Source organism: Gymnodraco acuticeps, unplaced genomic scaffold, assembly GCF_902827175.1.
Source record: "Gymnodraco acuticeps unplaced genomic scaffold, fGymAcu1.1, whole genome shotgun sequence".
Classification (NCBI taxonomy): Eukaryota; Metazoa; Chordata; class Actinopteri; order Perciformes; family Bathydraconidae; genus Gymnodraco; species Gymnodraco acuticeps.
In genome coordinates, this window is record NW_022989974.1 from 3,453,306 (window position 1) to 3,475,589 (window position 22,284).

General features: G+C 42.8%; 2 protein-coding genes across 4 annotated transcripts in view; both read left to right on the top strand.

Annotated features, from left to right (window-relative positions):
* Positions 1 to 10,557, top strand: part of LOC117543119 (protein bicaudal D homolog 2-like) — a 48,209-nt gene extending 37,652 nt beyond the window's left edge. For 2 of the 3 annotated variants that reach the window (XM_034211198.1, XM_034211200.1), the window contains 2 exons: positions 493 to 644; positions 4,918 to 10,557. In XM_034211198.1, the coding sequence (XP_034067089.1) occupies positions 493 to 644; positions 4,918 to 5,272 (507 nt within the window). In that variant the 3' untranslated portion in view covers positions 5,273 to 10,557. The remainder of the gene's footprint in view (positions 1 to 492; positions 645 to 4,917) is intronic. The other variant, XM_034211199.1, reaches the window with a different exon arrangement.
* A 5,354-nt stretch (positions 10,558 to 15,911) lies between these two features.
* The window catches only part of fgd (faciogenital dysplasia), a 55,320-nt gene continuing 48,947 nt past the window's right edge, over positions 15,912 to 22,284 (top strand). The window contains exon 1 of the mRNA XM_034211187.1: positions 15,912 to 16,218. Within this exon, the coding sequence (XP_034067078.1) occupies positions 16,197 to 16,218 (22 nt within the window). The 5' untranslated portion in view covers positions 15,912 to 16,196. The remainder of the gene's footprint in view (positions 16,219 to 22,284) is intronic.

The following is a 22,284-nucleotide window of genomic DNA, read 5'->3' on the forward strand; positions in this document are numbered from 1 at the left end:
GTAGGCACCGAGAATTCTGGTTTAACTAAGGATGTATCACTCCCAAACATGTGTCAGTTTTCATTGAAAGACAGAAGAGGGGGCCAGCTAATTCAGGTCTACTCAGCTGTTGCAGCAAATGCGATGCAGACGAGATCTATAACAAACATTGATGGAGACGGCAGCAATGTTGTCAGCTGCTCAGAGAATATGTGGTTAAGATTGGAGAGCACCCCCCCTAACAACAACGCAGACACACAGTGTGTATGCAGTTGCTTTGGTAGCCCTTTGAAAGTATGTGTGTGGTTACTCAGTAACCATTAGAACACACACATGAACGCCCCTCATAAACCACACACCTATGGGTTTAAACCAGCAGCTAACAATAACAACTAAAGGCTGCTGGAAAGTAATAGGTAATATGGTCCATATTAACAGAATTCTATAGACAGGAAACACAACACCAACGCCTTCCAGCTGCTCTGACGCTTTGTTCTTCTCCTCCACCCACAGACAGCTGAAGTGGCTCTGGCCAATCTGAAGAGCAAGTATGAGAACGAAAAGGCGATGGTAACCGAGACCATGATGAAACTGAGGAATGAGCTCAAAGCCCTGAAGGAGGACGCTGCCACCTTTTCCTCTCTCCGAGCCATGTTCGCCACACGGTAAGAAACATGTCTGCTCAATGGACGTCACGGAAAAACATGTTTCAGTCACCTTGCCTTCCAAGGCTCATATCCGACGCATCAGACAAGATGGCATTGTATAATTAATACACATGCACTACACGATCCTAGTACACGAAATATTAGATTAAAGATTACCATCACAATGTAAGCCATGTTTACCATATGTTGGCTGTATGGTATTATTGTAAAGTGACGTGTTTATATTGTTTCTTTGTTTTGGAGAATCAGTCAGGAAGTAGTATTAGCATTGATACTGATTAAAGAGCACAGAAGGTATTTAATCTCGGTATCATTTAAATATGTCACTTAATTATTGTTTTGAACAGTGTGAGTATTAGATGGGTTGACACACTCACTAATCTTTTCCTGATTCCTCAGAGAAGTCGGTCAAAGGTTCTGTGCATAATCCCACCTCATCTTGGTCTGGATTACACATTCACCCCTCAACACTGCGCTTTCACACTGCTTGTTGTTTGTGTGTGGGAGTGGGCGTGAATGTTTTTAATACACTTCTCCCGTATATACCCGGCTAAGATGCTGATACAGTCTTACCTTTTGCATTTAGGACTTCATCCTACCCATAGAGTAGTTTAATACCTCTCCCTGAAGTGTGCTTGCAGAGGCATATCCATATACCTGCAGTGTCTAATCAATTAGTAGCAGGAGGAAAACCTCTCTGTCTGCATACATGAGAGTGAGTGCTGGCAACCAGGACTAAGAGGAAACCAGATCTTGCTCCTACTAATCACATCATTTTTACCCTCTAGGATCCCCCTAGAGTTGTATCACTTTTCATTGGTTTCATTGTTGAGAGGGTGTGAGATCATATTTGCTTTGAAGTAGTCGAGTCTTTGCTAGGTGTCTGTGTCTTTAAGCCTCTTGCTGGAGGGGCTTAAGATGATAACAACACATTGGAGCTTACTGTTTAGTGTCTGCATTAATGCACATGTTTTCCTCCTTTTGCACAATTAAGACCCCCCTCCCCTGATGATGATGATCTTGAGGCTCGTATCCACGTAGCCTGTCACTGTTTTTTGCCTATAGATGAATTACATTTGATCTGTTTATGTGATTCACATATTGGTATGTAAATGATGTCCTACACGGCACAGTGCTGGGTCAGGGGACTCATTGAGAGGCTGGGGGACTCGCCTGAGCAAGGTTTCCCACACTCCCCCCTTTTGTATTCCCGTCCTTCCTCAATGCAAAACAACCGGTCCTCTAGTCATCTGGAAAAGAAAGGGAGGAGAGGGGCGGGGCTTAAGTTAAAGCCCACGACAGAAGCCTAGTTTGACAGTCTTGTTTTCATGGTAATCACACAAAGTCTGGAAAGGTGGATTTCTAAGATGTGGAAAACTCTCAGATACAAATGTGTGGTCTTTGACGAAGAAAAGTGGAGTGGAATTGAAGGAATGTGTAGGTTTCTGTTGGATCCTTTGTGTGATCTCGTGCTGCATTCTGCGCCTCTCTTTGATCAGTTACTTGAGATTTTTAAAGTGTATTTTGTTCAGCAGGAGACATGGTTGGGTGTTGTTCGTCTCTACGTGCTTCTCTCTGTGTTTCTTTATGTGCGTGCCTCTTCAGCTGCCGTCTCTGGGGTCATGTGAACACTAACATTCCTAAGACATGCCTGGACATGCTCTCAGCTCCTGCTCATACTGCAGTCAAATCATTGGCCCAAAGTCACACTTACCCCTCAAGCTTACTCAATCATCTTGCTGTTCTGTTGTTAGTTCCCTATCCATTATTCTCTCTTTCATTCTGCTCTTGCCTCCTCCTCTCTGCTCTGTCTATGATATCCATCCCACCGTGACCAATCAAGCTCCAGACAGCAGCTGATGAGGTAGTTTGTATGTGTGTTTCTTTGGAGGCATTATTGATTGATATCCATCGTGTAGCACTCCACATGAATGTTGCAATAGTTGAGGCTTCCATATGCAGCCATAAAGGGCATTAGCTAGTGTAAATAATCACAGCAAAACTCAGATAAAGTGCCCGTTTGTCGGTGGTGTGAATATGATGATTGTTCATCATCAAAAGGCCAGTAGTCGCCTCCCGACCCACATCAGCCATTGTGCCACCAGATCCCATCAGCAGGCCAAAAAGGATCCCTTTGTATCCCTCCAGTTTCCAGAATAGACGTCTCTGTTTTTTCCCGGGAAAAATGCACACCCTCTCGCCCCCCCATGCAACAGTGGCTCAGCCGTCTGAAGGCGCACCGGCCCCCCCACCCCCTGCCTCCCGGGTCGCCCCCCCATCTCATACTGGGTTTAATGAAGCAGCGCTGATCCCCTTTGTCTGGGTGTGTGTCCCGCAGGGAATCAAACTGCATACACAAGAGGGGAGGGTATGGTTCATGTTGTATGAGGGTCTGGCAGGGTCAGAGTTCATGTGACACACATCCACGTGCAGCACCACACACAGGCAAAACAGCTGCGGTTGTTGTTGTTTTTATGGTCTCGGATTTTGCTTTCAAGACTTGTTTTTCTTAGAACAAGAAAATAATTTGCAAGTGCAGTTTCAAGGGGGACAAAATCACAATTGACTCTAGAGAATATTCAAAAACAAGTTTATTTTGGTTTGAAAAGGGTCAAGATCTGACAAAATATTCTGTGTTTCAACATAACGAAACATCTAAGTTGGATTCTGTTTACAGTGCCGAAGTTCAAGCAGCCACTAACCAAACCATGACATAAGATCTCATTTGCCTACTGAGAGAATGACAGTTATAACTTCACAAATACATTACACAATTCACATTACGAACGATTTCTGCGTTTTTGTGGTTTTTCGAAATATAAAAGACTTCATGAAGTCGCCCCAACCGCACAGGTTGGGGCGTTTCCAAATAAAGTAAATACCGTTTCCAAATAAAGTAAATACCACACCAAAAAGTTGCCATAATGTGGTATTGTTGGTGGATAAGGTGCTGCTTGCCAATATAAAAAAAACTCTCCCTTTTTTTGAGGTGTGTCACAACCCAGAAAGTAGGAATGTTGAGAAGTGACTGACTCAGGCAAACAGATGGAGACAGTAGCAAGTTAGCGACAGAGAGAGAAAAGGCTGGAGAGGCGAGATAAGAGCCAGGAGAGAGGACGTGATTGAAAGAGAGCTGAATGAGAGAGAGCAGGGTAATGGAAAGGGGAAGAGGGTTTAGTGAATGAGAAAAGATGGGCACGACAGCAGATGGAGAGTGGAGATATCACCCCCCCCCACCTTTAAATCCCTTTAGATGACCCACTTTCTATACCTGTCCAGACACACATGCAGACCCGCATACGGTCACTGGAGGACAGGTGCTCATGCCGCAGTGCAGCACTCACTGATATTTTCCAGTAGGGGGCAGTTATCATATATTGTGCTATTTTGCACAGAGATGGGAGGTGGAAGAGATAGATAGAACTGATACAGTCTCACTTCAGCTGGAAAAGTGGACATCGGTTGTGAACAGCTATCGCTCAGAGCAATGAACCGTATTCCTCTCATTCCCATCTTCATTTTTCTTCTTTCTCTGACTCCTCCCTCAGCCTGTTAATCAGGTGACGTCGAAAGGATTTCCTTACTGACTGCTAGGTGTTAATGCTTTCATCCTTTGTTTATGTGTTCTATTCTTAACTTCTGCACATAAGCTACTCATATTGTTCAGAAAAGCTGTGAGTAATTATACAGGGTGGGCAGGGTGAAGTGAACCATGTTGCAGTGGTCTGTTTAAAACATTAAGAGATGGCAGCTTTGGACCGCGAGAGGTTGGTACTGTGACTTATAATATATCAGCTGAAATGACTCAAACTGAGCTGAGAACATCTTAGCTGGTGAAATCCAGCGGAGGGGAAAGAAAGGGGTGAAATCATGAATCATAATGCAAGAGCCTAGCTTGTCTCATCAGATCTGCACTGTGTGGATCAGTGGCTCCACCTGGTGATGGAAATAACACTGTCACTAGAGGAAAGGTCACTCTTCCAGTTGTTTTTTGTCTTCATTATTGTTGGTATCTAAAACATGCAGCTGAGGTATACAAATCATGTGTGCAGTTTTCCAATAGCTTTAAGTAAATTCAACTAAACTAAAAGCCAACTAATCTCTTGCACCATTGAGGAAAAGGCTCTTTGGTATTTTTGGAACATACACTGCCATCTTGTGGTAGGACACGGAAAGTATTGATGGTGTAAAAACATGCTGTTGTTTTCAGTTCCAGGTCCAAATGACATACCTGACCTTACAGTTTTCCCTCTCTCTGTCTCTCTTGCAGTTGTGACGAGTATGTCACCCAGCTGGACGCGATGCAGAGGCAGCTGGCTGCAGCAGAGGATGAGAAGAAGACCCTCAACTCCCTGCTGCGGATGGCTATCCAGCAGAAACTGGCCCTGACACAGCGCCTGGAAGACCTGGAGTTCGATCACGAGCATACCCGCCGGGGGGGGAGCTCCAGCCGGGCTAAGGCCCGCAGCAAGGCCACCAGCGCCACCCCCCTCACCCCCCATGTAAGTCAGAGTCTCACCTGCTCTGGCTCCGGCCGTCCAGAGCTCAACAATGCTATGCCCAACGGCATTATGGGAGGCCCTTCAGTCTTCTGCAGCGAGAAGTACAAGATCTACTGTGACTGAGGCGGTTGAGAAGTCTGCAAGGACTGCTGTGTACAGAGGGGAGGGGGCCCACGGCCGAAACCCTCCCTGCCTTAGTGTTAAAGAGCCCCACTTGCTCGCTTAGCTCCCTGGCCAGCCTGCGCTCCTCTAGGGACTGCTGTGTGACTAACCGGCTGCTCGTGTGTGCTAGTGTAAACGCTTATGGGAATGCTGATGTATGTACAGTGTGCACTAGACGTTTGGACTGCAGTAGACATATATGGCATGTGGATTATAGGGCCCCGGTTATAATGGGGGATTTGTGGGTATAATGGAGTGTCCATTCTTTCCGCTGTCATAGTGCTGTACGTATGATGTAAAAGGTGGTGGCTTTTGTGCTCGTTCGTTCACGCCCCCTGAGTGTAATGCCTGGTAACAGCAACACATTGTGGGGGCGGGGACTTGTAAAGAAGATGTCAATATGACCGTCCCGTGTCTGTTGGCAAGGGTGCTCCTTTGATAAAAGCCCCCTCCTCTCTCCTGCCTCTCCGTCCTGGTCCCCCAGGACTGACCTCTGACCAGCAGCCCACTGTATAATCAGGTCACTCTTTGAGAAAAAGAAACTTGACACAAAAGGAGTTTGAAGAGAAAAAAACTCAAATATGCAATCTCCCTCTGCTTTCTTGCTAGGGGAGCACAGTGTGATTCTAAACAGAGATTCAAAAACTCAAAAGTGGGATTGCTACTGGTTTTATAATGGAAAGGTTTGGGCAAAAAAGGAGCACCTATGACCGCAGGTGTTTATTTCCGGATAATATTCAAGCTGTGATTCTAGCACACCAATACAATAGGGTCATTAGAAACGCATGGCTTTGCAGCTAAAAATGCTTATGAGCTTTTTAACTGTTTTTCTGTCGTCAGGTGTGTGGTACAAGACGAACCCATGTCCTGCAGGGCTCTACATTGTAAAATAGGACTTACTTTGTGTCTGGTGGAATACAGTCCAGGAGGACTATTCAATGTGATCCATTACGTTGCGATGGATTCTTTCAGAGACCTATCAAAAGAGAGAAAGAACTTTTGACAAATCGATCTCAACCACCCAAATGAGGTGCATTTCAGCATTGGTGCCTCAAGTTCCTACTTCTGTTAAAAAGGATCAAATGATTGCTGTGAACAGAGATACAATATAGTTTGAATCAAAGAAGAGTAAATCCTAGAAGAGCACAAATCAAAAAGGCACCCACATGTGCACAATAAATCTGCAAACGAAACCAACCGACCACTCGGCAAAAGTGCCTGTCGACCCAAACACTTGATATATTATATCTGTTGATGTAAAGCCCTGTCCTTCTGTCTCTACTTCAGGGGACTTTGTTCCTTCCCATCTACCCCCCATCCTCTGTCTCCGATTTTTGGGAGATCGCTCTGAGCTCTTAAATTATTTCTGAAAAATTAAGTGGCTAAAAACCCTCTCCTCACGTCTCTAATCAGTGTCTTGTCACTCGGTCGCCATATCAACCCTCTCTCTTTTAGATTGCCAGCAGCTTGCTCCCCACCATCACCACTCACCCTTTAGCTAAAATGAGGATTTAAAATATTTTTATCAGGTAACGTCCTCACATACGTTGTGTTTCCGATAGTTGCCTGTGTGTATATAGCGTTTACGTGAAGGGCCCTTGTGTGTATTAGGTTTTTAACCTTTGCGAATGGAGGGTCACGCATTACTTTTTTATTGTTTTGTGATGTATGAAGACAGAAAGTTTTTGTATCTACAATAGCTTTAACTCTTTGCAAGCTAGCATTACGCAAATAGGAACAACAATAAGTGGGGCTTGTGTTTGATATAACCATGTACTGCTTGTGGATCATTAGGCCCATTAGCTTGATGATGCTAAAAGCAGGGTTGATTTGAGCAAATCCTGCAAGATTGATCAAATTATGCGTTTTCTATTACTATGCTATATATATTTAAAAGTCTATATTCTTAATATGATCATGTTCAGGTTATAATCTTGCAGGATCCAACTACAGTATTCCTTCCTCTCGGATATAAAGAGAGGGAGCTTCGTTATTCCTGGAATAATGAAAAAGGAACAATGCCAGCGGTCAACCCTGCTTGAGTGTGCATCCGTAAGCACACAGCATGGAGACAAGGCTATCGTCTACACCTCCTTAGAGGTCAATCACTCTTAAGTTTGAGATTCACTTAACTTACAAGTGTGATATATGCTTTCTATCAGTTTGCGCTGACAGAGAAAAAGGTTTGAAGAGTAGAGGAGGGAGAACTACTCGTGTTGTAAACCAGCTCCTGAGAGAGGAGATAAGAAAACCAAACATGCTGGTGAAGAAAGCCAGATATTTGGCTGAGAGCTGACTCTCAAACGGGGGGAAATGAATCCAGGACTTTCCTGAGGGAGAAACTCCTTCTTCTTTTTTTGGAGGAACACAAAGAAACTAAAACTGGTCGCTCAATGGACCAGAGGACATTGATTCAAATTAGTTGAGACCCTTACTCTCCTTTGTATAGGCTCTGTGTGATCACTGAGCAGTAGGTAGACCCCAGGATGTATTTGTGACTAGAACCTCCCCTACTTATATTAAATAGTAACCCTATTGCTCCGTCTAGTTTGAAATCAATGTCTGGCTTATCTGGTGTCATAACAACACGCACCCTAAAAAGCATCTCCTACCTCTGCGTGCAGGCTCCTTCCAAGTCACCCTTTAAGTTTGAACACATGATGCATACATCTCTGATTCATAGATAGCCTGCATGTCAGCAACTTAACCCATTGCTCATTCACTTGCATGTTATATGAGAAAGATCCCATGTCCTCAGACCTGGGTGGTTGGATATGGCTTTAACTCTGTCCTGTGAACAAAGGCTTTGGTACTTGTGAGTCATTGGCTTTCTAACCGCAACTGCAGGAGAACTTTTGGCAACTGTGCTTTCACATCAGCTCCTCGTAAACATATTAATGCTCCTGGCAGAACATCGGCTGCCTCAGAGTTTCTAACATGGCTTCTGTTGCTTTGACTAACTCAAACCGCCGCCTGCTTTGTCCGTGTGGACTCAGCTGCTCTGTTAACCGTCACTCTAAATTGACGGATAATGCTAATGCCGATCATCTGTTCTTTGCTTCATTTTGCAGTAATTACAGTAGTTCCGTGCGGATGATGAAGTTCCAACACAAGGTCCATTCTCACAAATAGGCCATTTGGACTTGGAGGACAAAACAAAAACTCAATGAAAACACTGATTTATAGTCGAATAAACTGACACTTCCTTCTTATTGCCTTGATGGCTATTAGAAAGACACTTTGCATGCTGCTGCTGCTGGAAGCCAATTTCTCACAGGTCCAATGAACACATTGAATTCTGATCAGAGTTGTATCAAACCCTCCAATGAGAAGCATGGGGTTGTTTCTCCATGTGAATCAACTGTTTGGTCTGGTTTCATCTTTTGTTTTGTTTTAAGTCATGTTTTTTTTTTCAATCTGTGCACTTTTATTATATAGGATTATAACAGACTATAATGAACCTATAGGAGAAAGCGTGGTAGTTCTATGGTTTGTGAGTTATTCAGTATACGGTATAATACTCTAGGATTATACGACCTCCTGAATCATCTAAACTTAAATAACGGAAACTATTTACTCAAGTAAATGCTCCACAAACCACAGACCTACTATTATGACTTTAACCTCAAGATTTTATCCATCAAATAACCATGTTTTAATTGCTTTGTTACGTCATATGTTATGCTGTTGGTTTTCTTTTGTGGTTGTTCCACTGCCATGTTCTATACAAAAAATCCAGGGTGATGCAAATTCTGGGGTTTTTTCATGTATTTATTATTCCTAGGAATAGTTCAAAATGACACAATGAAACTTGACAACGCTCTGACTCGAATAGGTAAGTTGTGTTTTCGGAAACATTTGAGTGGTATGATATGCTTTTCCTCTCTTCTTACCGAGGGCGTTCCACTGAACCGGGATCACTGACTCTCAGAATTCTCTGCAAAAGTGCAAAAATTAAATTCCAAATTGGAATTGTTTCATTCTCTCTTCGTTTATCGTGCCAAATCTTGGTACACCGTTTAGGTTGAAAAGAATCAAGACTCGGAGGAGACAAACTGATAAAGGTGAAGCTGGCCATGGCTCTCCAAGCGAGCGCCGGGGTTTTGTTTTTGGTTCGTTTAGTTCTTTGTTTCTGACCAGTAGTGCCTTTCATCGTTTCAAGGGAGAATCTTAGACTAGTATTTGATGTTTACTTTTTTTTATAGGTGAGGACTTTGGGTTCAAAATGCCTGTGAGCAGCAATAAGTGCAAAGGGAATTCCCCCGTCTGCATGGGTGAGATGATAGTTTGGGAATTCGCTCAATAAAACTGAAATTGTATTGAATTCTGCAGGTCAGTGATCCCACTCAAACTAATTCAGGGGTATTATTAAGAAAAGGTTGTTTTTTATCTAACTTTGGGAACCAAATGAAATCCCTTTGGCCTCCTGTTATTGAACAAAATGCTCAAAGCATCTGTAATGTGTCCGGGTAGATTGGTGAAGGTCATGTGATATCAATAGTATTGTAGACAAATGTGCAGAGAGCGCATTTTCTCATTCTTTTTGTCCAATTTCAGTTTTTGTTTGTTATATTTTTTACTCTTGAATCTTTTTTTACTTCATCTTATTATGTTTTCAGGAAACAGAAAACAAAATAAGCATCAACAAGCTTGAATAGTGCCATTACAGCCAATGCTTGCTTGTTGAGGCATTAAAGTTACCAATACGGAAGATAAGCTAGGAAATTAAAGTGCAATTCTAACAATGTTTTTACATTTGAAAAAAAGGAGAAAGTTTTCTGTTTGCTGGAAGCGATAGCATTGTGATAATACAATTAGCTGTGCAAACTTTATATTGTCATATTGTGTTTCAGTATTGATCCATAATGAGAGTTTGATATCTTTATATGAAATAACGACTTCACCTGTATGTTGGTATTTATTTGAATTGTCATGCAGTACTGTATCCTTATCAATAATGTGCATTATGAATAGTGGCATATTGATTACAGCGCAATGCCATATGCATGTTTCCCAGTCATGGGACCTTTACACAGGATTGAAAACAAACATGTAAACTTCATCAGGGTGATAAACAAAAAAAAGAAATGTGGAGAAACAAAAAGGAGAAGACAAGTTAAGTCTGATGTATTACTGCTGAAATAATCCTATGAAAGTGTTTTGTTTGTTTTCTAGAAGCGAGGGAGGATATCTGTGTAAAGGTAGTCATACTGGCCAAAAATCAATAAAATGTGACTTAAGTTCCACGTCGTGTGAGTGTCGTTCTTTGCCCCTGCACAGCAGATGAAGGGTTAATCAGCAAAGTGAATGGTCTGCAGCCCTGGTGTCTCCTCAGTGTTCCCAGCTGGAAGCCAGGGGCAGGGGAACTTCCCAGCTGTCTGAGCGGCTCCAGGACATGATCACATTTCACACAATGCACAAAACACTTCCACCACCTACACCCCCAACCCTTCTCTCTCACTCTGTCTTTTCCCTGCTGTCCTGCCTGAACCTCGCTCCTCCCTCCTCTGCATTTCCCATTTCGTTCCCTTCCCTCTCCCTGCCTTCTGGAGATACGCCCACAATGATCGGAGCCAGTTTCTTCTGACCTCTGGTGCACCCAGCACTTCCTGTCCAGCCTCTGGAGACCGGCGCTCTGCCCAATTAATTCTACAGTTTGTGTTTTTGGCAGTCGTTTAAAATGGAGCAGAAATGCTGTTGGGCTCTTTCAAAAACAACACATACTTAAATTAAAATAAATGATGTTCAATGGATTATTGTCTAGACTTTTATGAGTATCATGGGATGTGCAAAAGCAAATAAGTCCTAGTGGCTTACTAACTGAACATTGCAAATGGTAAGCCTTCTATAGCAAACAAGGAAAATATTGTTAGGATATCCCTCTAAAGTACATAATATTTTGAACATTTCTCATAGAACACATACAGTAGTGATCCAGGACTACTTTCTGTAGGTTTGGTCAGTCATATGACTTAGAGTGGTGAAAGCTGAATGATTGAATAATGTATCCATTCACATTCGTTTGAGTTGACTGCTAACTAGTTATCATGCACTCCTTAAGCATTAATCACATGAAATATGAATCTTGATTGAGCTCTAACAGCACATTGAAAAATGTTAGACCTTGCCAATTGAATCTTAATGTTATTTAATGGTAATGGTAACTTTACTTTAATGGTAAAAAAAAGAAATTGAAGTAGCAGAGTCTGAGATACCCTCACTTTTAGTCCAGTGTCAACACTTAAAAACACTGCATATTACTCTTCCCATAATGCAATGCAACAGGGTTGGAAAGCTTGGAGCCTCCTTGTTACAGGTAAACTGAACTTGTTGCGTAAAATCTGTTGAGTTTCCCTAGGTGAAAGCACAATAGACATATCAGAAAATGCACAGTAACAAACATAAAATAGCACTTCGACAACAACCTACTTCTACCTCTTTTCAAACAATGCAGACACAATATTAACATACCTCTCAGAATTTAAAAACCAGTTGCTACAATATGCCTTGCTGATTGAATTTGAATGGCAGAGTAATAACGAGAGCCAGAGGGAAGAGGTCAAGTCAGATGACATCACTGTAGCGACAGAGGAGCCTTTGTTGATGCCCCTCTCCTCTCATAAGCTTCTCTAAGCATCTTCCCCACTGAGGGCTCTGCTGGAAATATGGGTCAGTGGGATCAGTCCTGCTCTATTAATATGCAGGTGCTGTGATTATGGAGGGTTATTCATAAAGCATAGCAGCGGTTACTTTTCTCAGCTGATGCACTATTAAATATGACCTCTTGGGGTCCCTGTAACACAGTTATTGTTCATGAGCTGCCTGAATCTTGGTGTTATATTTGATCAGGATTTATCCTTTAACGCCCACATAAAATCAATTTCAAGGTCCGCCTACTTCCATCTACGTAACATTGCAAAAATCAGGCATATCTTGCCTCAAAACGATGCAGAGAAACTAGTCCATGCATTTGTTACTTCAAGGCTGGATTATTGTAACTCCTTAGTATCAGGGTGTACCAAGAAGTCAGTCAAGTCGCTTCAGCTGATTCAAAATGCTGCAGCTCGTGTACTAACCAGAGTTAGGAAAAGGGACCACATTACTCCTGTTCTGGCTGCCTTACACTGGCTCCCTATAGAACACAGGATAGAATTTAAAATTCTTCTTCTCGCCTACAAAGCCCTTAATGGGCAGGCGCCATCTTACCTTAAAGAACTCATTATACCCTACTGTCCTACTAGGGCATTGCGTTCCAAGAATGCAGGGTTGTTGGTTGTTCCTAGAGTCTCTAAAAGTACAATGGGAGCCAGAGCCTTTTCTTATCAAGCTCCACATTTGTGGAATCAGCTTCCAGTTTGTGTTCGGGCGGCAGACACCCTATCCGTTTTTAAGAGTGCGCTTAAGACCTTCCTTTTTGATAAAGCTTATAGTTAGGGCTGATTAGATTCAGCCCCTAGTTTTGCTGATATAGGCTTAGTTTGTCGGGGGACATCTTACTTCTTCCTTCTCTCTGTCTATACCTGTGTACTCATGTTCAGATTAACCCAGCTTCCCCACATTTCTTTCTTTTTGGTGTCTATATACGCCGGGATCCGGAGACATGGATGATCCTGCGCTCCTGTGTCCTGCATAGCGAGCCCTGGATCTTGAGTCGTGGCTGTGGTCCTCGATCATAAGTCCTGGATGGATATCCTCGTGGATTCATCTTCCTATTATACAGACATGCATTTCCAAACATTTGGACTACCTATGTTGCAAATGTATTATCTTTTCAATTTACACACGGCATCTATTGCACGTCTGTCCGTCCTGGGAGAGGGATCCCTCCTCTGTTGCTCTCCCTGAGGTTTCTCCCATTTTTCCCTTTAAACTGTGGGTTTTCTTCGGAAGTTTTTCCTTGTACGATGTGAGGGTCTAAGGACAGAGGGTGTCGTATTGTCATACTGATATTCTGTACAAACTGTGAAGTCCACTGAGACAAATGTAACATTTGTGATATTGGGCTATATAAATAAACATTGATTGATTGATTGATTGAATCCCTAAAAACTTTCTTCAAGGTTTGGCCTCAAAGAGACAGAGTGTGTTTTCCTGTTACAAAGAGACTTATTGGTGTATATCAGCCGGCTCTGTCATGTGATGAATCCACGTGCAGCCTACAAGGACAGCAAGTCGTGATCAGCTGACAGGCCTCACTGCTTCAAACACACACTGATACACACATTTCAGAAAAGCTTTACTGGAGCAGAAATAACACCATTGAGGATGTTAACAAATGTATGACCTGTGGAGTGTGAGCTCAGCCTCATGATGCATTGAAACATTCCTTAGTCCTGACACTGGATGCAGGGTGTGAGTGTCAATGTGACTCACACACAAATATCTACAGCTAACTTTCGGTGTGGTCCCAGAATTGCAGGTTTTGACGTCTGTGTCGCATAACAGATGATGTGTTGATCACTATGAAGCTTCAATTTGCACTTGAAAAAGAGTGAATGAATAAAGTGGCACCCCAGACTAAAGTGTGAGTATTCGTATAATTGGAGCCTTTACACCAGGTGGCTTTCAGTGAAGTGAAACACCTCCACATAGCTCATCTCACACTTATCTCTGTCGATTTTCACACCTATACAGCAGTTTGCACATCTGCCTCTCATTCTCTTTCTCTGTTAATCCATATTGCCTTTTCATACATGTCTCACTCTGTCTCTCACCTTCCCCCCTCTTCCTTAATTCCCTACCCATCTATTCCCTTCCCATCTCCCCTCCTCCCTCACTATGAATGCGGTTGCTTCTTTCTGCTCTGTGTGGAGGAGCCCCAGGGTAACGGAGGAGAGGATGTATCCCAGAGGGCTGCTGGGTGTTCTGCTGTCTGTGGACCAGCATGCCCTAGACAGGCTGACAGGCAGCTCCATGCACTCTGAGGCACTAACAAGGGCCTGGGTCTATTTAAAACCCAAGTTCAGTCATCCACAAAACACTTGGTCAGTTTCGACTCTGCCATGACATCTTCAGAATTATTCACCAAAGCAAAAAAAGAGAAAGAAGTTCAAGCAAAAGTGTTTGTGTTTCCTTGTGTGTGCAAAATGGATGTTATGTCTGGTTGTATGTGATTTATGTGCAGTCAGTGGTCGGGTATAAATGAGGGGAGAGGTGATGTATGGATACAGCTTATTAGAGAGGAGTGCAGGTCAATGAAGTGACCTATTGCCAGACAAGCAGCCAGGCAGGGAGGCATTATCATTAGAGACCCTGCTGTTGTCTGTGTTCTTCTGAGGCAGATGTAAAGCGTGCACCAACAGCGCCGGGCACAAAAGAGGTTAATGATGCGTGGCTGAGTCGACACGTGTTTCGCAAAGATGGGGATCGGCACACAGATAAACACACACAGAGAGCAGCTACACAGTCCTGCTACTGAAGATAGGGTTAAACTGGTCACATTATCAAGGAAATACATTGAGGGTCAAGCTGTCTTCACGTATGCAAAAGTACCAAAACAAGACTGTGTTTGTCATTCAAACTTTTTTATAAAGAGCACAGAAGTATCATCAGCAACATTTTCTTGTTCATATTAGACATTAAGACTTGCCAGCAGAAATGCAAACACATCATTGACTCACGAGAAGGGGAGAAACTAGCTTTTGCATTTTTGTATGTCCCATGCCAACAAGGTTAGGAACCACTGGTTTAATCTTTTACAGTGCATTGTATTTAATGAGCCTATCATGTGATTTTTTAAAGTAAAATGTTAACTGAAAAGGAACTGGTTACTGTTGTTGTCTGATAAATGCAGAGAAGTCAAAAATACAATATTTTCATCTGAGGTGTAGTGAAGTAGTATAAGGTAAAAGGTAAACTCGAAAACGTATAGTGGCACACAACTGTAAGTACATGCAAGTAGTGATGCCACTCTGCTGACCCTTATGGGCCTTTATTGAAGAACTAGGATGCTTTTCACTAGCCTATGTAGCTTAAAGCTTCTATCCTATCACACTTATAACTTTACACAAACAGGACAATAAACCTGCAACATAAAATACATTGTATGACTACTACAACCATCTGCTAATTCAAGATTTGTTTTGCCTTTCTTTATTGCTCTGCTGTACAATGATTCACAGAGGCAGCAGCATCCATTCAGCTGGCTTGGAAACTGAAGATAATCAATTAAGAGATCCGGAGAAAGCCTGAGCAGTGACATGGAAGTACAGTGCCAGTTAGTATCTCTGTTCCAGGCTCTTTCCTTCCACACTAATGGGCAGCTGTGGACATTTCAAAGCTATCTCTTGAAATAGGCCTCGTTCCTTTCATGACTTCACGTGACAACCCATGTAATGCCGATGGGCATGTCATGGCTGAAAATGCAATATCACTTAGAGATATCATTACAGTAAGTAGACACGAAAACGATCGATTAAGAAAAATACAGCACGAAATTAGACGACTACTTTCCAAAGTGTAGTTGTGAGTATAAGGATACAATTCAAATGCTTATTGTTTTTTCCAATCTTTCATTGTAGCATTCACAGTCAATGAATGAGGCTGTCGTGCCCGCGCCTCGCGCCAAGAGCGCGCATATCTTTTTTTCCCCAGCAGCACAGAGGAGAGAGTTCTGTTTCTGGAGAGGGAGGAGAAAGGACTACATGGAGGACTACAGTGAATTTATTCTGCACACAAATGACCCGGGTGAAGTCTCTCGCGACCGTTAGGAAACCATGAAGTCTCCTTAGTGTGTTGTTAGTTGTTTTAATCGGCAAACAGGAAAGGGGACTCTGAAGTGGAGGCGCTCCTCCGAGTTTAGTGGGCTGGAGCTGCTGCTGTTGCCAGTTTCTCCGAGAAAAAGACGGATTCAGCAGAGAAAGACCGGAGACAAACTTTGTGCAAGATGCAGGGGGGTTCAGCGACTGGTAAGTGAATCACTTTTACAAATTAAAAGCGGATACCTTCCTCATTTTTGAAGATATGCTTTTCTTAAGTTGTTTCTAAATGGCTAAAGCTTGCATTGCGCACAGGATTTGAATTTCAAAATGCTTTCGCCAGCTGTCAACGGGACAGCTGCAGGCCCGCCTGCAACAACTCCCAATCTACGTGAAGACTTGTTTTGCTTGTTATGGCTTCTCCACAGACACACTGAGACACACTGAGAGGGCCATTAATGGTCCACTGGGCAAGCTTGAGCTGACATGGCAACAAAAAGGAGCAATCCCATTCCTAACCCTGTAGAAGCAGCTCACAGTTGCCCCAATCTGGCTGAGCCCCCCACTGTGACACACACACACACACACACACACACACACACACACACACACACACACACACACACACACACACACACACACACACACACACACACACACACACCATTTTCTTTATAACACATATTTGACCGGAATCCACACAATGAGACTTCTGAATTTGATAACGGTGAAGTGGAGTCATTCCTCTCTACTCCAATGTAATGTGTGTGTGTGTGTGTGTGTATCCCCCACACTGTCTCTGTATGAAATAGGATTTATGTGGAGGAGAGGGTGTTTGATGCAGAGCTCATGAGATTAGAGTTGTGTTAATGCAAGTCTGTCTGAGGAGGGTAGAAGGACTGCTCTGTGTTTGAGGAAGAGTGTGTGTCAGTGTGTGGTTTCCTTTCTGAACTACTTATATATATTTTTGACCATGAGAGAGAAGCATCTCCTATTCACACCTCTATACAACCACAATCACAAAGGAGGGGACGTACAGTTTTTGTTTCTTTCTAATATAGCTGTTCATTATTCACCGTGTCCAAAGTATTGTTGGTGTGTTGTATTCTTCGGGTCTACAGATGACAGATCTGGGGCATTAGCTTAATAATACTATCAGCTAAGCACAATGAGTTACTGTGAGAACCAAACTCTGTAGAAAATTCAGCTAAATCTTACAATCTTTCACACAGGCCACGAAATAAAGTGCTGCTAGCATGCAGACAAAGAAGGGGGAGGGTGTAGTGATAGAGATGAAGTGCTGATGGGATGATATCAGGCTGCAGCGGAGGTAAGCTATGCAGAGAGAGAAAAAGAGAGTGTGTTTGTTGTGAGGCTCTGGGGAGGAATCGATCTGCCGTCCTCCTGGCTGACTTTCTTTTTCCGGCAGTCCAGCAGTGCATCGTTTCTCTCCCACACACACACACACACTCGTTCCCAAGGCCTGGCTCTTTTTTGTTGTTGCAGTTCCCTCTTTCTCTCCCACACTGTCCCCGATCAATCTCTCCCCCTGCCTTAAACCCCCCCCAACACACACACACACACGCACACACACACACACACACACACACACACACACACACACACACACACACACACACACACACACACACACACACACACACAGTTCTAATGCTCAATGCAGCCGCCGTCAGATGAAATATATCAACTTATTTTCTGTTTTCTGAAGTTCCCTCATCTCTTTTCCTTCCACATGGGAACCCAACTAGCCTGTGCACTCTCTAATGCTTATTTTTGTGTTTACGATGGGAGGGTCAACAGGGTTGTAGGCTGCTCGCTTCAAGTCATCGGAGAATCTATTAAAATAAACCACATCACAAACAAACTGCGGTGGGATAGATAGTATGCCTTTCAGTTTTAATTCCACCTCATTCCTCTGACTAGTTTCCAACTCATTAAACTTCTCTGACAGGCTTCACTCTCAGTCTTAAACTTTGCATGCCATCGGGTTCACTCAGAAGTGGGTGAGGGTCTCTTCTCCACAGATGCAGTAGGTGGTGGTCGGCGTGTGGTAGCTTGATACTCCGCCATAAATGTCCTGGGTGGCTGTTTAGGTTATTTATTATTAACAAAAGCTATTGGGCCTGTCTGTGTTAAACCAAGCCAATGTAAACATCTCCCCTCTGTGTTAAATCAACACAGAGCACGGAGTGAGGGAGGAGGATAGTGAGAATATTATCTGCATAGCCCCCCTTGTTCCTCCTTTTTTGTTCTTTGAGCTCAGATGACCCTGCTGTTGTTCCCCCACACTTTAATGAACTTTGATCGACTGCCAAGCCTTTGCAAGTCTAGTCCACACACTGTTGGTCAGTTTACCTGTTGATGTCCGAACAGAAATGAACATGTGATGCTGACCCATGCTGCCTTTCGATGTGTCTCTAAAGGTCAATGTAAATTATCCAGGTGGTAAGATGAATCCAAATGACTAAACTGATATTTGACTGATATTTATTCAGTCGCTTAGTCATTCTTCAATGCTTTTTCTCATGACTTCCAAGAAACTTATCAGCACATTTCTGGTTAACACGTGGTTTTTTAACTACTAGGATGTTTTACCTTTTTAAAAGAAGCAAACGGGTAGTGATGGAAGAGGCAGTCTTTTTAACCAGCTGTTCATTCACTTTAATACAAGCAGTTTGTTCTATCTGTCGACACTATAACCAGAAATGCTGCACAGAATCACTGAGCAAGGCCGTTTTCTGTCAAAAAACAGCTCCAACAAAAGCCTCCACCTAGGTTTATTAATTAACTTTGGACAGAGCCATGTTTCTTTATCTTTTTGTCTTTATGTCAATCTAGTTTACAAATGTCCTGACCCCACAGTTAAACCAAGATATGAGTCTTATAAATAAAGCACATTTTGTTCAATAATGAACCTTTCTGTTCTGCGCTCTCAGCATTTCAGACTGGGGAGTCACAGTGGCGAAGGTATTTCTAAATTAAGTTCTCAAGGTGACCAACAGACCAGTCAGCCGGGACTTTGTGTATTCCTGTAAGCGCTGATCCCCAACATCCCCTGCATTTCTCTCTCTCATTCTGTTTATCTGTGAGACACCATGACTCAGTTCCAGGCCCATTCAAAGACTTCAGGCTTTCTCCTGGCCTTCCTGAGTGTCACATTGATTTGCCTAATGGTGGTCATGTGTGAGCCCTGCTGTTGAAAAAAGTGTGTGTGTGTGTGTGTGTGTGTGTGTGTGTGTGTGGTGTGTGTGTGTGTGTGTGTGTGTGTGTGTGTGTGTGTGTGTGTGTGTGTGTGTGTGTGTGTGTGTGTGTGTGTGTGTGTGTGTGTGTGTGTGTGTGTGTGTGTGTGTGTGTGTGTGTGTGTGTGTGTGTGTGTGTGTGTGTGTGTGTGTGTGTGTGTGTGTGTGTGTGTGTGTGTGTGTGTGTGTGTGTGTGTGTGTGTGTGTGTGTGTGTGTGTGTGTGTGTGTGTGTGTGTGTGTGTGTGTGTGTGTGTGTGTGTGTGTGTGTGTGTGTGTGTGTGTGTGTGTGTGTGTGTGTGTACCCACTTAACGGGAAGAGACTCAGCTAACTGACGATATGAACAATTTTTACCTAAACAAAACACAACTCTAACGCCAAGCGACTGAATTAGCACTAAGCGAAAGAGTGCTAACGCACTTAGCACATAACTCACAGTAGAGATCTTTTATGCTTCATCGGATCAGCACAAACAAGATATATGAAAGCTTGTGAGTTTTGGTCACTGTGCGACCAAAACTCACGGCAGCGAAGGCAAGCAAAGACAACACACAACTTCACTTTACGGGGCTAAAACGGCAAATACCTCTTAACTTGGCTGTTTTCTGATCAAAAGTTGTGTGAAAGGGCATTACAACGCATATAAACGCTGCTGAAGGTTATTCCAATGTCTCTGTGTCACTTTGAAATGATTACTGAAAATCCATCATGACATTTATGTCAATAAACGTACTTTTCATATAGAGTGTAAGAGAGCTTCCGGTTTTGGGCATGCTGGCTGCGCATCACTCTCATTCACCAATGGTAATGTTTAGATGAACTTCCCCTCGATTCTATTGGCTCTAACGGTTCAAAAGAGGTGTCAATCATCAAAATTGACAGATGGGTTCCAGAGATATGGCAATTACACCCAAATGACCCCAGAGGTGGATTTATTTTTCTAAACTTCTCTAAAAAGGTCAAATTTCACTTGTTTTGCATCAATCTTGATACAGGGTACTTATTATATGTTATAATTTGGATTCCTAAAGCTTTTTGTCTACCATCCCATCATTCAAGGGTGGTTTTCACTATAAGTAATTGTTGTTGTTTTTGGACGGAAACTATAATTTACATTTCTTTACTATGTTCAATCTGAATTTACTTTAAAATAAAAACATCTATTCTGATTCTGACTTTGATATATCCAACTCACAGGTGTGTCATTGCTTTGAGAAAAAAGATTATTAATGTACCCTTTTTAGAAGTGAAGATATGGTCATTTGTTCTGGGAATGTCATTTTCGAGCCTGAGATCTGAAAAACAGGCTTGGGGCTTAACAGGTTAAAGTCTTTGCCTTACAAATGTCTCTTATCGTTTTGAGTTTTTGTGTGAAAATGACTACAAGTCTCTCTTTGTACAAGATAAGATAATACTTTATTTGGTCTGCTGGTTTATCATTTGATTTGTGGGGCCCAGGAAGCACTGATAAAGCATGTGTGCTGTAGGATGAGGACTGCACACGGGAGTGGGATTAGAAGCTGGTTTGTTTTGATGCAAGTTCTTCTTTTTATAGTGACAGCACACAGACTGTGGCATTATATTCACACTCCTGTTTGACAGGTTCGTGAGTCATATGCAGGCACACTGCTTTCAGAGGTGTGTTTTCAATTGCGCTGCAGAATAGTTACATTAATATACAATTGTTTAGCAATAAGAAGTATATTGTTACAACAACTTCAGTTTGACCACACCTACTGTATCTGTTCTTGCAGGTGAGAAACTGTGATAGTGTTTTTCTTTTGGACTTGAATGAATGGCACCTGGTCATACATTAGTGCGGACATGACAAGAGGGATGGTTTGAAATAAAAAAAATATTAAAAGTAAATTTGAAAGAAAAATACAGTTTTGGTAACAAAATGCTATCTTTGCTTTGTTCTACCTTTTTAAATATCTTAGTTACCTCTTAGGAGCCACTGCAGTTAGATGATGTGTAGTTTATTCGTTTACTTCCACTACACAAGCACTCCAAGTATTAATGAATGAACACAGTTTGTAGAAACATAATCTGTACTGTAATGTCAGCCACCGTTTGGTGTCATTGTAGTAGACGAGGTGAAGCTGTGATTCAGCAAACAAGTGTTTTAGAAAACTGACTCATCTTTCAACAGAGGTTTACCTTGGCGTCTGTGACAATGTTTAGGGCTGATCTGAAGTATGCAATGAGGGAGTGTTCTACATAATATATGTTTAAATCACGTCAGAAGATCACACTCACACAGTCTTACAGAATGAGAGTGAGCTGGAGTGTGACAGCAAATGCCGCATCTAGCTATGATTTGAATATTGTTTGGTATTAGGATGTTTCCTTTCAGGAGTAGCAGTGCTTCCTGCACAATATGTTTACACTGGAGGTTTCTTGGCTTATATTTGGGTCTAGCTGACACACACACACACACACACACACACACACACACACACACACACACACACACACACACACACACACACACACACACACACACACACACACACACCATGTATACATCACTTCAGGGGACATTACATTGACTTACATGCATTTCCTGGAGACTTATCCTAACCTTAACCATAACCAACACATGCCTAACCCTTACCCTTACCCTTAACCTAAACCTAACCAAGTCTTCACCCTAAAATTAATGATTCCCCTCATGGGGACCTCCAATTTGTCCCCATAAGGGAGGCGAGTCCCCACACGTGACTGTGTAAACAGATTTAAGTCCCCACAAGTATAGTAATGCTAGGCCACCCATACCCCCCCCCCCCCCACACATACACACACACACACACACAAGGCGGAAGTGACCCAGTTTTGCTAAATGGTACCAACTGTTGAGGCCTTCTTGAAATGGACAGAGAAACTTGGTGACCCAATAAAGGACTGACACAAGAGACTGAGTTGATCTCATCCCAGTGTCCTAGATAGAGCAGGTTGTATGTGAGCCAGATGCCGGGTGGTGCTTATTGAGAAACGTTGACTGACTCCAGTTTGAA